At 36.7% G+C, this 13,206-nt stretch overlaps 1 protein-coding gene across 1 annotated transcript in view; it reads left to right on the top strand.

The window, feature by feature from the left end:
- The window catches only part of SCEL (sciellin), a 189,926-nt gene that overhangs the window by 114,079 nt on the left and 62,641 nt on the right, over positions 1–13,206 (top strand). The window contains exons 13-18 of the mRNA XM_082365780.1: positions 2,898–2,942; positions 3,994–4,053; positions 4,358–4,417; positions 11,382–11,445; positions 11,968–12,023; positions 12,385–12,444. Of these exons, the coding sequence (XP_082221906.1) occupies positions 2,898–2,942; positions 3,994–4,053; positions 4,358–4,417; positions 11,382–11,445; positions 11,968–12,023; positions 12,385–12,444 (345 nt within the window). The remainder of the gene's footprint in view (positions 1–2,897; positions 2,943–3,993; positions 4,054–4,357; positions 4,418–11,381; positions 11,446–11,967; positions 12,024–12,384; positions 12,445–13,206) is intronic.

Genomic DNA, 13,206 nt, shown 5'->3' on the forward strand with positions numbered 1-13,206 from the left:
ATCCAGATCACATACCACCTCCTCTGTGAAGTCTTCTCTGAGTGATCCAGTGAGATGTGACTTCTGCTTCTCTAAGCTATTAGAGCCCCATTACTCATATTATATAACAACTAATCATATTTGGTATAGTTTCATGGTATTCATGTAAATGTCTCATCTTTGTTACCTCTTTAATCTCTTAGAGCAGATATTTTGTCTTACCATCTGTCATCTGCAAAGTCTGACACAATGTTTTGTGCAAAGTAGAAGTGTTTATGTAGTAGATAATGGTAAAACAATGATGAGCAGTGAGAAAACCTTGAGTATAAACATTCCATAGTTTAAATCCTGTGCCTACAAAATTTTTCCTTGTTTAATGGAATTTAGCAGTGCTAAGAATGTTATTAAGGATTGCAGTCTCAGTCAAAGAACTGAAGAGAAGAAACAGAAGTGACACTTAGCTCTTCGCTGCAAACTCATGGACAAAGTAGTAGCTCTAGATCCAGACAGAGATAGTCGAAAGTATCCTGAATGTTTTCATTTCTTTGTTGTCTAAGTGCCTAGATCTCTAATTTTATTGACTTATTTTTGTTTGAGGTAATATTTTATTTTTAATAGGGATTGGACAGTTTTTTGGACTGGATAGTTTTTTGGTGGGTGTTTAAGGGAGAGATAGGTGAGCGATGCTGAAGGGCATTTATGGTTTGGCGCAAGTCAAACAAAAACAGTGAGAGCTGCAGTTAGTTTAACTTTCCTGTCCCCTCTCCCTCACCAGGATGCACGAATTCCACAGCCAGATACGTTTTTCATGGGGAGAAGCTGTTGCTTTGACGTGGGCCAGGGGGAATGTCTTTTGCATCGATAGCTGAGAATCGTTACTGTGGACTGTCTAGAGGGATGAGATATAGCTTTATTTATCTTAGTTGCTTTGTAATACTCCTTTGAAAAATGAACTCTTACTCTTATCTGACTAAGAGCATTTAATTTATTGTAAATGCAATGGTGAAATTTAATATCCAAAGCTTTCATCAATTTAAGGCCATTTTGAAAGCTCAACTCCTTTGTTCAGAATGCAGCCCCCATTTCACTTAATTTCCCACAGAGTGTCTTCTCATGATTTATGTTAATTTTCTCGTGGAAGCCCAAATCCTGATCTCATCATTGTGACTCACCAGTCAGAAAGGCCTAGGGCTAAAATTTACAGAGTTTGCTCTTTCCCTTGGGGACATGGAACAGATTTGTAGCCTCAGTGTTGGAAGGTAGAGTTTCAAATAAGAAATGACAACGCAGCATTGTGTCAGGGCACTGGGTAGTGTTTGTCCCACACAAGGATAGAACATTAATCCATTTTTTTGTCAGGGTCAGCAACTTTCATATTTCTATATTTATTCTCAGCCTTCAATTCTTCCATTGAATATGCAATATTACTTGAAACGATTCATCTCTGTGATGGCTGTTGATTGAATGAGTTTTTCAGATCCCTGAGAGAACTGTTCCAGTAGTTATTCTGGTGATCTGCTATGCCAGGCATCTTCTAAGCACATTAGTGACTCAACGACCATAGCTCTCTAAGGCTGAGCCAGAGTCTTGGTGCCTCTAAATTCAGTTTAAAAAATAAATATAATGAGCATTTTTAAATGAAAAAATTAATATTGACTGGAAACTGTTTACTATAATTGCCAAAATTAATTGAGAGTTTATGACATGCCAGGTATAATCCTAATCACTTTCTATTCATTAACTTATTGGTTCTTTTCTGAGGTAGGTACAATTAGTATTCTTATTTTACAGATGAAAAAAATTGAGGGAGCAAGAGGTTAGGTAACTCACCCAGAGTCACCAACTAATAAGTGGTGAATCCCTGACTAGAATCCAGGTATCCCTGACTTGGGAACCTGAATGTCTAACTACCAAGTTACTTGGCCTCATGGCCTCCTGGTCAACACCAGTGATGACTTGAGAAGAAAGAGGAACATTGAGGAAGTGTGGAAAATATGTGAGGCTAGAGCAGGAAGAAGGGAAAACCAAGACTTGTGAACTGGAAAACTGGGTGGGGAAGGCAAGAGAAATGGGGGTGAAGTGGGTGGATAGAAGGGGTGAAGTGGGTGGATAGAAGGGTTGAGGAGAGGATATGCTGTGAGGAGCAAACAGGAATGAAAAACCACTGCAGCTGCCTTCCTTGGGGAGAGGGCTGAGCTCCTGTGGTTCTAAGGAATATTCCAGAACCCAGGGTGTTAGCTTAAACAAGTAGCTCCTGAAGAAGCAGTCAGTAGAGTCTTTACAGTTCTCAAGTCTGGAAACAGGAGAGCAAGTGTAGCTGAACTGGAATAAGGGAGAGTAGAATTCAAGAAAGAAGCCAGGCTTACTGATAAACGAGTGTTTTCCAATAGCTGCTTTGTGCAAGTACATTATGCAAAGATAGAATCTATAATTAGTCAACATACCTGTATTTGTTGATTCAAGTAAAACCTGTATTAAGCATCTACTGTGTGAAAAACCCCATATTAAACACTGAAGAGGATCCAATATAAAATACATTTCGAAATTTTAAGTGGTGTGTGTATGTGTGTTTGTGTCTCTATGTACACTAGTATCGGTAGAAGCAAGGACATTAACATGAGACAAGTGTATCATTACTATATTACGAAGTATAGCAATGTAGGTACCATAAAGGAGATACAAAAATCCAAAACGCTGCAAGGCTTCCAAAAATGTAGGGGACTCTATTCAGTTAAAGGACTGGGAAAGATTTCTTGGCGAAAGGGGTGTTTGAGGAGAGCTTTGAAAGATAGAGAGAATTTTCGTGGATGACAAATGTGGGACATACGGTGAACTTCAGAGAACTCAGAAATAGTTGTTTTAAGCTGAATCAGCCCCAGGATTTTACTAATGTAAGATATTCTTTTCTCACCCCAAAGTGAAGAATTAGATAATCTCATCAAAATGAACAAAAGCTTGAATAGATAAGATTTTAAAACATCTCTTTTTTCGCTTTATTACTGAATTTGCTTTGTTATTTGAGCATGAGGACCCATATACTGGGCTAGTCAAAAGTGTCCTACAAATCTTGAATAAAAAGCTTGCAGAAATCGTTTCATCATTATTATAAATGGTTATTACAATTTAAAGACACTAATGTTGAAGTGTCTTTGATTTTCACACACCAGTGTTTAGTAAGGCAGTTATAAAAATAACCACATTTCTCTTCCTGAAATACTCATATATTAGTATGTAAACAGTTTGGTTTGGTCACTGAATGCTTGTAGTTGAACCACTACAAAAACCACTCATTTTCTTAGTTAACATTATCTCCTTATTATGAGTCATTTGTAATGCATAACTTAAAGATCATATTAATTGAGGTTTGTGTTAGGGGTCTGTGCAATTTTAGTTCTCTCTCTGTTACTTGGCACACTAACATACAAAACGGGCAGGGACCAAAGTGAAGAAGAAACAAAGCAAATGTCAGTTTTCTTATCTATAAAGAGAGGTGGCATTAGATTAAGAATCAGACTTCACGGCCTACTGGGACCAGGCAGGGATAGATGAGTGAAGGGAGCTGGCTCTGTAATGTAGAGGGAGCGCCCTGTCTGGGAGAGCCCAACTGTTTCTCAGCTCCAGCTGATGTTGCCACGTGAGAATTTGAGCCTAAAGTTGCAGGACACTTTCAGGAGATCCTGAAACTCTAGGTGTCTACATGTCATGGCCAGCTTTGTAAATATTGGCCCACATAAAAAACAAAAACACTCCATGAACCCAAACAACACATCCATGAACCTATTACAGCTGTAGATCCCCAGTCTGTATCTTGTCTTTTCTTTTCTTTAAGGTCCACTGCAATTTAAATTTTGAGTCTAGGAAGATACCTGTTTGGAATAAAGTGATTTCAAGAATTGTAGCTCATCTTTCCTAACCAGCTTTTTTTTCTGTCTTATATGTAAACTGATCTATGTTTTTATGAGTTAGGTATCCATTATTAGCACTGATGAGCCTTTTTGTTCAATACATTTAAAGAAATCAGGGTATTGATGGTCTCTTTAGAGCAAATCTTAAGTCAGAGCCAACAGAGAAAATGTAAGTGCATCTGTCTCTAACCTGAAAATATTATCTCCCAGATTGCTTGTTTTATTCTTTCAGACATTATTAGCTGGAAGGGAGTTATGTCCTCTGGCATAAAAATGTACTAGCAGATGGGGCAGTGCACTCAGTATTGTACATTTAGTTCAGACATGATTGCCCAGAAGGATTTCTGCTGCTCTATTCAGTAAGAGTAAATGAGCAATTCATGAAAAATTTTTACTGTATCTGACCTTTCAAGATACCACACAATTTTATTTCAATATGCAGTCTTTTATTTGAATTTCTTTGTGTTTTATAGACCCAAAAGCCTTGAAAATCTCCTCGTTGTGAATGCCCGGACAGACAAAGATGGCAAAGGGTAAGGTTTGATTTAGACTCATACAGGCTTCTTTGATTGAGTCCTAAACTGTATGCCATTTCCTGGGGGAGACCCCCTGTTCAAGACAAAAGTCAGACAGGCTGGTGGAAGAGGCACTTGATCAGGGTCAGGAGATGGGTGGGTGTCTTGGTACTGGCTCTGCCACCGACATCAATCTGGGTGACCCTGGACAAGTGGCTTAACCTCTGGAGACCTCTGTTTCCTCAGTCCATAAAATGAAGGGTATGATCTAGATGGTCTCTAACTTCCCTTTTACATCTGAAAGTGAAAGAAATCAAACTGACCATTACAAGTAGTGAACAGTAGGCTGGTTTATGAACTAAATATGTTCACTATAGGACATTTTGATGCTGGGAGCATAGCTCCTCACCACTGAAGTCTTTCTAAGGGAGCAAGGCATTTTTCAGTTGCAATCTTGATTGAGTCACTTCATATGTATATCACTCAGATACACTTGTAAACATCTCAAGGTCAAAAGCCATGCTTTTATTTATTTTGTATCTCATAAAAAAGATTAATTAATGATAAGTAACTATTAATTTAAAGAGCATTTAAAGAAGTTAACTTATAGTTCTAGACTGGCACTGATATACTAGAAAATGAATTACTACTGACATTATTTTTAGTGTTGAAAGAAATCAAACTTTTGACAGTTTCATTAAAGAAAATCCCAGAACAATCAAGAATGACAAAGGATAAAGATTTCTGAGGTCTCTACTGCTTTTTCTCCAGATTGGCTGTTTACCTTGTATTCAGTGTGTCATTACATTTGCCTTTTCCTAACATGATGATTATTTCTATTGTCCTGGTTATCTTTAAAAACCATTGATCTGTGCCAAGCTGTGCACAGATGGGTATTCTAGCATTCCAAGTCAAACTCGGTGGTATGCCTTCTTAACCCTCTCTGATGTAGAAAACAACAAAGTCTATATAACAAAAAGTGTGGGCAATCACAAACTCCATTCAGACACTGAACACTTATTAACAACATATTACTATAATGTGAATGTGCAAACATTATTACAGGTGATATTTTTTTCCAAGTGGGGAACAGATGAAGTGGGAAAGCAGTCAGTTCTCTGTAAGTGGTTGTATGAGTTTTACAGGAAAAGATGAGATTTCATATTTTTTAAGAAATGAACTTTGGAAAATGAAATTAAACATCCTCTAAAAGGAATCAGTAGCAGAATAACTGGGGCAGAGGAACAGATAAGTGACCTGGAAGATAAAATAGTGGAAATAACTACCACAGAGCAGAATAAAGAAAAAAGAATGAAAAGAATTCAGGAGAGTGTCAGAGACCTCTGGGACAACATTAAATGCACCAACTTTCAAATTATAGGGATCCCAGAAGAAGAAAAAAAGAGAGGGACTGAGAAAATATTTAAAGACATTATAGTTGAAAACTTCCCTAATATGGGAAAGGAAATAGTCAATCAAATCCAGGAAGCACAGAGAGTCCCATACAGGATAAATCCAAAGAGAAACATGCCAAGACACATACTAATCAAACTATGAAAAATTAAATACAAAAAAAAAAATTAAAAGCAGCAAGGGAAAAACAACAAATAACATACAAGGGAATCCCTGTAAGGTTAACAGCTGATCTTTCAGCAGAAACTCTGCAAGCCAGAAGGGATTGGCAGGACATATTTAAAGTGATGAAAGGGAAAAACCTACAAACAAGATTACTCTACCCAGCAAGGATCTCATTCAGATTCAATGGAGAAATTCAAACCTTCACAGACAAGCAAAAGCTAAGAGAATTCAACACCACCAAACCAGCTTTACAACAAATGCTAAAGGAACTTCTCTAGGCAGAAAACATAAGAGAAGGGAAAGACCTATAATAACAAACCCAAAACAATTAAGAAAATGGTAATAGGAACATACATACTGATAATTACCTAAAATGTAAATGGATTAAATGCTCCAACCAAAAGACATAGACTGGCTGAATGGATACAAAAACAAGACCTGTATGTATGCTGTCTACAAGAGACCCACTTAAGACCTAGGGACACATACAGACCAAAGTGAGGGAATGAAAATGATGCTCCATCAAAATGGAAATCAAAAGAAAGTTGGAGTAGCAATTCTCGTAGCAGGCAAAATAGACTTTAAAATAAAGACTATTACAAGAGACAAAGAAGGACACTACATAATGATCAAGGGATCAATCCAAGAAGAAGATATAACAATCGTAAATATTTATGCACCCAACATAGGAGCACCAAAATACATAAGGCAAATGCTAACAACCATAAAAGGGGAAATCGACAGTAACACAATCATAGTAGGGGACTTAACACCCCACTTTCACCAACGGACAGCTCATCCAAAATGAAAGTAAATAAGGAAACACAAGCTTTAAATGATGCATTAAACAAGATGGACTTAATTGATATTTATAGAACATTCCATCCAAAAACAACAGAATACACTTTCTTCTCAAGTGCTCATGGAACATTCTCCAGGACAGATCAAGCCTTGGTAAATTAAAAAAAACTGAAATCGTATCAAGTATCTTTTCTGACAACAACGCTATGAGACAAGATATCAATTACAGGGAAAAAAACTGTAAAAAATACAAACATATGGAGGCTAAACAATACACTACTTAATAACCAAGAGATCAGGGTTATAACTGAAGAAATCAAAGAGGACATCAGAAAATACCTAGAAACAAATGACAATGAAAAAATGATGACCCAAAACCTATGGGATGCAGCAAAAGCAGTTGTAAGAGGGAAGTTTATAGCAATACAATCCTACCTCAAGAAACAAGAAACATCTCAAATAAACAACCTAACCTTACACCTAAAGCAATTAGAGAAAGAAGAGCAAAAGAAAACCCAAAGTTAGCAGACGGAAGGAAATCATAAAGATCAGACGAGAAATAAATGAAAAACAAATGAAGGAAACGATGGCAAAGATCAATAAAACTAAAAGCTGGTTCTTTGAGAAGATAAACAAAATTGATAAACCCTTAGCCAGATTCATCTAGAAAAAAAGGGAGAAGACTCAAATCAACAGAATTAGAAATGAAAAAGGAGAAGTAACAACTGACACTGCAGAAATACAAAGGATCATGAGAGATTACTACAAGCACCTATGTGCCAATAAAATGGACAACCTGGAAGAAATCAACAAATTCTTAGAAGAACACAACCTTCCAAGACTGAACCAAGAGGTAATAGAAAATATAAACAGACCAATCACAGCACTGAAATTGAGACTGTGATTAAAAATCTTCCAACAAACAAAAGCCTAGGACCAGATGGCTTCACAGGCAAACTCTATCAAACATTTACAGAAGAGCTAACACTTATCCTTCTCAAGCTCTTCCAAAATACAGCAGAGGGAGGGACATTCCCAAACTGATTCTACAAGGCCACCATCACCCTGATACCAAAACCAAAGATGTCACAAAAAAAGAAAACTACAGGCCAATATCACTGATGAACATAGATGCAAAAATCCTCAACAAAATACTAACAAACAGATTCCAACAGCATATTAAAAGGATCATACACCATGAGCAAGTGGAGTTTATCCCAGGAATGGAAGGATTCTTCAACATACGCAAATCAATCAATGTGATAAACCATATTAACAAATTGAAGGAGAAAAGCCATATGATCATCTCAATAGATGCAGAGAAAGCTTTTGACAAAATTCAACACCATTTATGATAAAAACCCTCCAGAAAGTAGGCATAGAGGGAACTTACCTCAACATAATAAAGGCCATATATGACAAACCCACAGCCAACATTGTTCTCAATGGTAAAAATCTGAAACCATTTCCAGTAAGATCAGGAACAAGACAAGGTTGCCCACTCTCACCACTGTTATTCAACATAGTTTTGGAAGTTTTAGCCACAGCAATCAGAGAAGAAAAAGAAATAAAAAGAATCCAAACAGGAAAAGAAGAAGTAAAACTGTCACTGTTTGCAGATGACATGATACTTTAGATAGAGAATCCTAAAGATGCTACCAGAAAAAATACAGGAGCTAATCAATGAATTTGGTAAAGTAGCAGAATACAGAATTAATGCACAGAAATCTCTTTCATTCCTATACACTAATGATGAAAAATCTGAAAGAGAAATTAAGGAAACACTCCCATTTACCATTGCAACAAAAAGAATAAAATACCTGGGAATAAACCTACCTAAGGAGACAAAAGACCTGTATGTAGAAAACTGTATGACACCAATGAAAGAAATTAAAGATGATACAAACAGATGGAGAGATATACCATGTTCTTGGATTAGAAGTATCAACATTGTGAAAATGACTATACTACCCAAAGCAATCTAAAGCTTCAATGCAATCCCTATCAAACTACCAATGGCATTTTTCACAGAACTAGAACAAAAAATTTCACAATGTGTATGGAAACACAAAAGACCCCGAATAGCCAAAGCAATCTTGAGAAAGAAAAACGGAGCTGGAGGAATCAGGCTCCCGGACTTCAGACTATACTGCAAAGCTACAGTAATGAAGACAGTATAGTACTGGCACAAAAACAGAAATATAGATCAATGCAACAGGATAGAAGGCCCAGAGATAAACCCATGCAATATGGTCACCTTATCTTTGATAAAGGAGGCAAGAGTATGCAATGGAGAAAAGACAGCCTCTTCAATAAGTGGTGCTGGAAAAACTGGACAGCTACATGTAAAAGAATGAAATTAGAACACTCCCTAACACCGTACACAAAAATAAACTAAAAATGGATTAAAGACCTAAATTTAAGGCCAGACACTATCAAACTCTCAGAGGAAAACATAGGCAGAACACTCTATGACATAAATCACAACAAGATCCTTTTTGACCCACCTCCTAGAGGAATGGAAGTAAAAACAAAAATAAACAAATGGGACTTAATATAACTTAAAAGCTTCTGCAAAGCAAAGGAAACCATAAACAAGATGAAAAGACAACCCTCAGAATGGGAGAACATATTTGCAAACGAAGCAACTGACAAAGGATTAATCTCCAAAATATACAAGCAACTCATGCAGCTCAATATCAAGAAAACAAACAACCCAATCCAAAAATGGGCAGAAGACCTGAATGAACATTTCTCCAAAGAAGATATACAGATTGCCAACAAACAATGAAAGGATGCTCAACATCATTAATCATTAGAGAAATGCAAGTCAAAACTACAATGAGGTATCACCTCACACCGGTCAGAATGGGCATCATCACAAAATCTACAAACAATAAATGCTGGAGAGGGTGTGGAGAAAAGGGAACCCTCTTGCACTGTTGGTGAGAATGTAAATTGATACAGCCACTATGGAGAACAGTATGGAGTTTCCTTAAAAAACTAAAAATAGAACTACCATATGACCCAGCAATCCCACTACTGGGCATATACCTTGAGAAAACCATAATTCAAAAAGAGACATGTACTACAGTATTCATTGCAGCTCTATTTACAGTAGCTAGGACATGGAAACAACCTAAGTGTCCATCGACAGATGAATGGATAAAGAAGATGTGGCATATATATACAATGGGATATTACTCGGTCATAAAAAGAAACGAAACTGAGTTATTTGTAGTGAGGTGGATGGACCTAGAGACTGTCATACAGAGTGAAGTAAGTCAGAAAGAGAAAAATAAATATCGTATGCTAACACATATATATGGAATCTAAAAAAAAACCAAAAAATGATTCTGAAGAACCTAGGGACAGGGCAGGAATAAAGACGCAGACGTAGAGAATGGACTTGAGGACACGGGGAGGGGGAAGGGTAAGGTGGGACAAAGTGAGAGAGTGGCATGGATTTATATATACTAACAAATGTAAAATAGATAGCTAGTGGGATGCAGACACATTACACAGGGAGATTAGCTCTGTGCTTTGTGACCACCTAGAGGGGTGGGATAGGTAGGGTGGGAGGGAGACGCAAGAGGGAGGAGATATGGGGATATATGTATATGTATAGGTTTCACTTTGTTACAAAGCAGAAACTAACACACCATTGTAAAGCATTTATACTCCAATAAAGATGTTAAAAATAATTTTAATTAATTAATTAAAAGATAAATAAATAAATGAAGTTTGGAAAGTTCCGTACAAGTGGTGGAAATTAGGAAAAGTGGGTGAACACAAGTCAATCGTGTGGGCTAGGAAGGAGGAGAAAAGAGAAGGGGTTTGTAAGCTGGTATAACTTGATAGCAGCTGGGCTTTGATGCAGAAAGGATGGGTCTCTTTGGTGTGGTAGGGAGAGCCCACAGTTTCTTTTCCTTCTTCCCTGCCTGTCTCCCTTCCTTCTTCCTTACACAGAAAGACCCTCAAATGTCAGCGGTCTTATCACAGTGAAAGACAGAGACAGATGAAAATGGCATTGAATAACTGGGGGATTTAGAGAGATTAGCTTTCATATTCCCTAATTGTTTTAAGCTATTGGCGTGTGAAAGTTTAATTGGTTGTGGTCAACTCATATAAAGTACTGGGGTCATCAAAGAGTTATTTCTACCTTTCCCAGGTTACTTTTTATTAAAAATGACTTGTCTAAATCTTCAAAATGTTTGGATTTAAAATGTTGATCATCTGATTTCCACCCTTGATGTGAATGCTTTTCATGTTTAAGGAAGACAATATCTCAACACATATATTAAAGTTAGTTTCTCACCAACCCACCCTCAAAGAATAATGAAAGCAAAAGCTGAGATGTGGGGGAAACTTTTACGTTTAAATTGATTTAATCATAACTGAGTAATGGTTGGGTCCTCACTGTAGGATAGTTAGCATATCAGCATTTGGCATGAGAAGAGCCACTTGAATTAAATATTTCTAAAGACTTCTGATGTTTCAGGTACTGATAACGTCTTACTGCTGTTGTGAAAAATCTACTGTTGAATCTCTCTCTCTCTTTCTCCGTTGCTGTGCTCTCCCTGCCCCCTCCAATGTTATAAAGAAACCAAGGCCTTGGAAGTCTTATTAAAGTTAATCAAAGGACTGACAAAAACGAGAAAGGGAAAGTAAAGCTCCTAACATAATGGGGCTCTCTTTTTTCATGTTAGATTTTTACACTTTGTTGGAAATGGGAGTGTTATGCTTTCCTCTGTCACAGTTGAACTGTTGCACTTTGGGGCCTATCAGAGATAGTAGGCAAAGAATATGATGAATCCTGTTTCCATAAGACCACATGCTTGAGTTGCACTGAAGTAAGTGCAGGAAAACTTACTGCATAATCTCTTATTCTATATTTTCTTAAATAATTTAAAAATGAGACAAATTTTCTATTTAAATTAAGAAATAGAAAGGACAAAATTGCAAAGTGAGAGGTGTGTTGGCGAAGATTTTTTAAACTAATTTAAACCAAGTACTACTGTGGAAATTAAAAAAGATAAGCTAAGGGATAATTATATTGAAGTTTCTCTGGTCAGTTGGCCCTGGAAACATCTGACATCCTTTCAGGGACATTCTTATTTATATGGTTTTCAGAAAAAATTGAATGCAAGTTAATTGACATAAGGTCTCCATGTTTTTTCCAAAGAATCCAAGATCTCAAAATGGTTATCAAAGCAAATGCTAGGACAGATCAGACTAGCAGAGGGTGAGAACTGCTTTGATGTTTCTAAATCTTGCTTATTTTCTACTGGGTTAATTGTGTGATCTTCTCAGTATACTGAAGGGGGTCACATCTTTGAGTTTGGCTTCTCTCTTCTGTGTCTGAACTCTACTGCCCTGAGCTTTACTTTGGCGAGTCTATCTAAATTTAAATTTACCTAGAGCCCAATAGAATCCTAGAGATTAACTTAACTATATTATTGATAGGTAACTTTCATAACAAAAATGAATTTAATACCAGTATAATAATCTTCTCCAAAAGCTTGAATTAATCATCAATAATATGGAATGTGTATATAAAAAAATACTGTGGGAATACTTTGAAACTGATCTAAATTTTTTTTAAGAGGTGAAGACCTTGATAATGTTATCAAAGTGAATCCCAAAGAAAGTGAAAACACCACTGGGTAAGACTGATTAGTATCTTTAAATCTGATTTCTGTAAGTGACAATAAGATAAAATGATTTGGCATTTTAACTTTAGAAATATGTTTTACTGGCATGGAATTGGATAATAATGATAGGCCACATGACCTTTCCTCCTTGCTCCCAATAAAATTGCTTATTTTTGAAGAATTGCCCCATTGTTTAATAGTAAGTTGCCTTTTCTCCCAGATTTTGATTTGATTTTAGGGGTGAGTTACTGAATTGAATTTGTTTGCATCTAAAGAAAGCACAATCTTGACAGTATTTTAAAAGTGGATCTCCAAAATAACAAAGATAGCCAAGAGTGAGTCTTGACTAAAACTACTGAAAATCAACTTCTTTGAGGATGGTGGTCTCAGAAGGCAGCCCAGGGGAGGGGCTGGGCAGATACACACACTGGGAGGAAGAACACCCCACCACTTCTCTTCTTCAGGGCTATGTTGACAAGGCAGCAGTACTCAATCACGATACCTCTGCCATCCTCTACTGCCCCCTTTGGTTTCGGGCTATGCCCCTTTTGGTATTACTCAGTGCATTTTAATGGAGGTGACATGTGTCTCCCTAAGAAGTGTCATTAATTTTCCTACCATGTAAGGTATTTTTTCTTGCTCTGATAATTCACCATAATCTAATTATATTTTAAAAGGGGGAATGGTTGCGTTTATATGAAGACATATATTTTTTAAATTATTTTTCATATTGTTAAACTATTATCATCTTTTATATTTTATTATTATTTAAAA

Source organism: Balaenoptera borealis (assembly GCF_965194805.1).
Source record: "Balaenoptera borealis genome assembly, chromosome: 18".
NCBI lineage: Eukaryota > Metazoa > Chordata > Mammalia > Artiodactyla > Balaenopteridae > Balaenoptera > Balaenoptera borealis.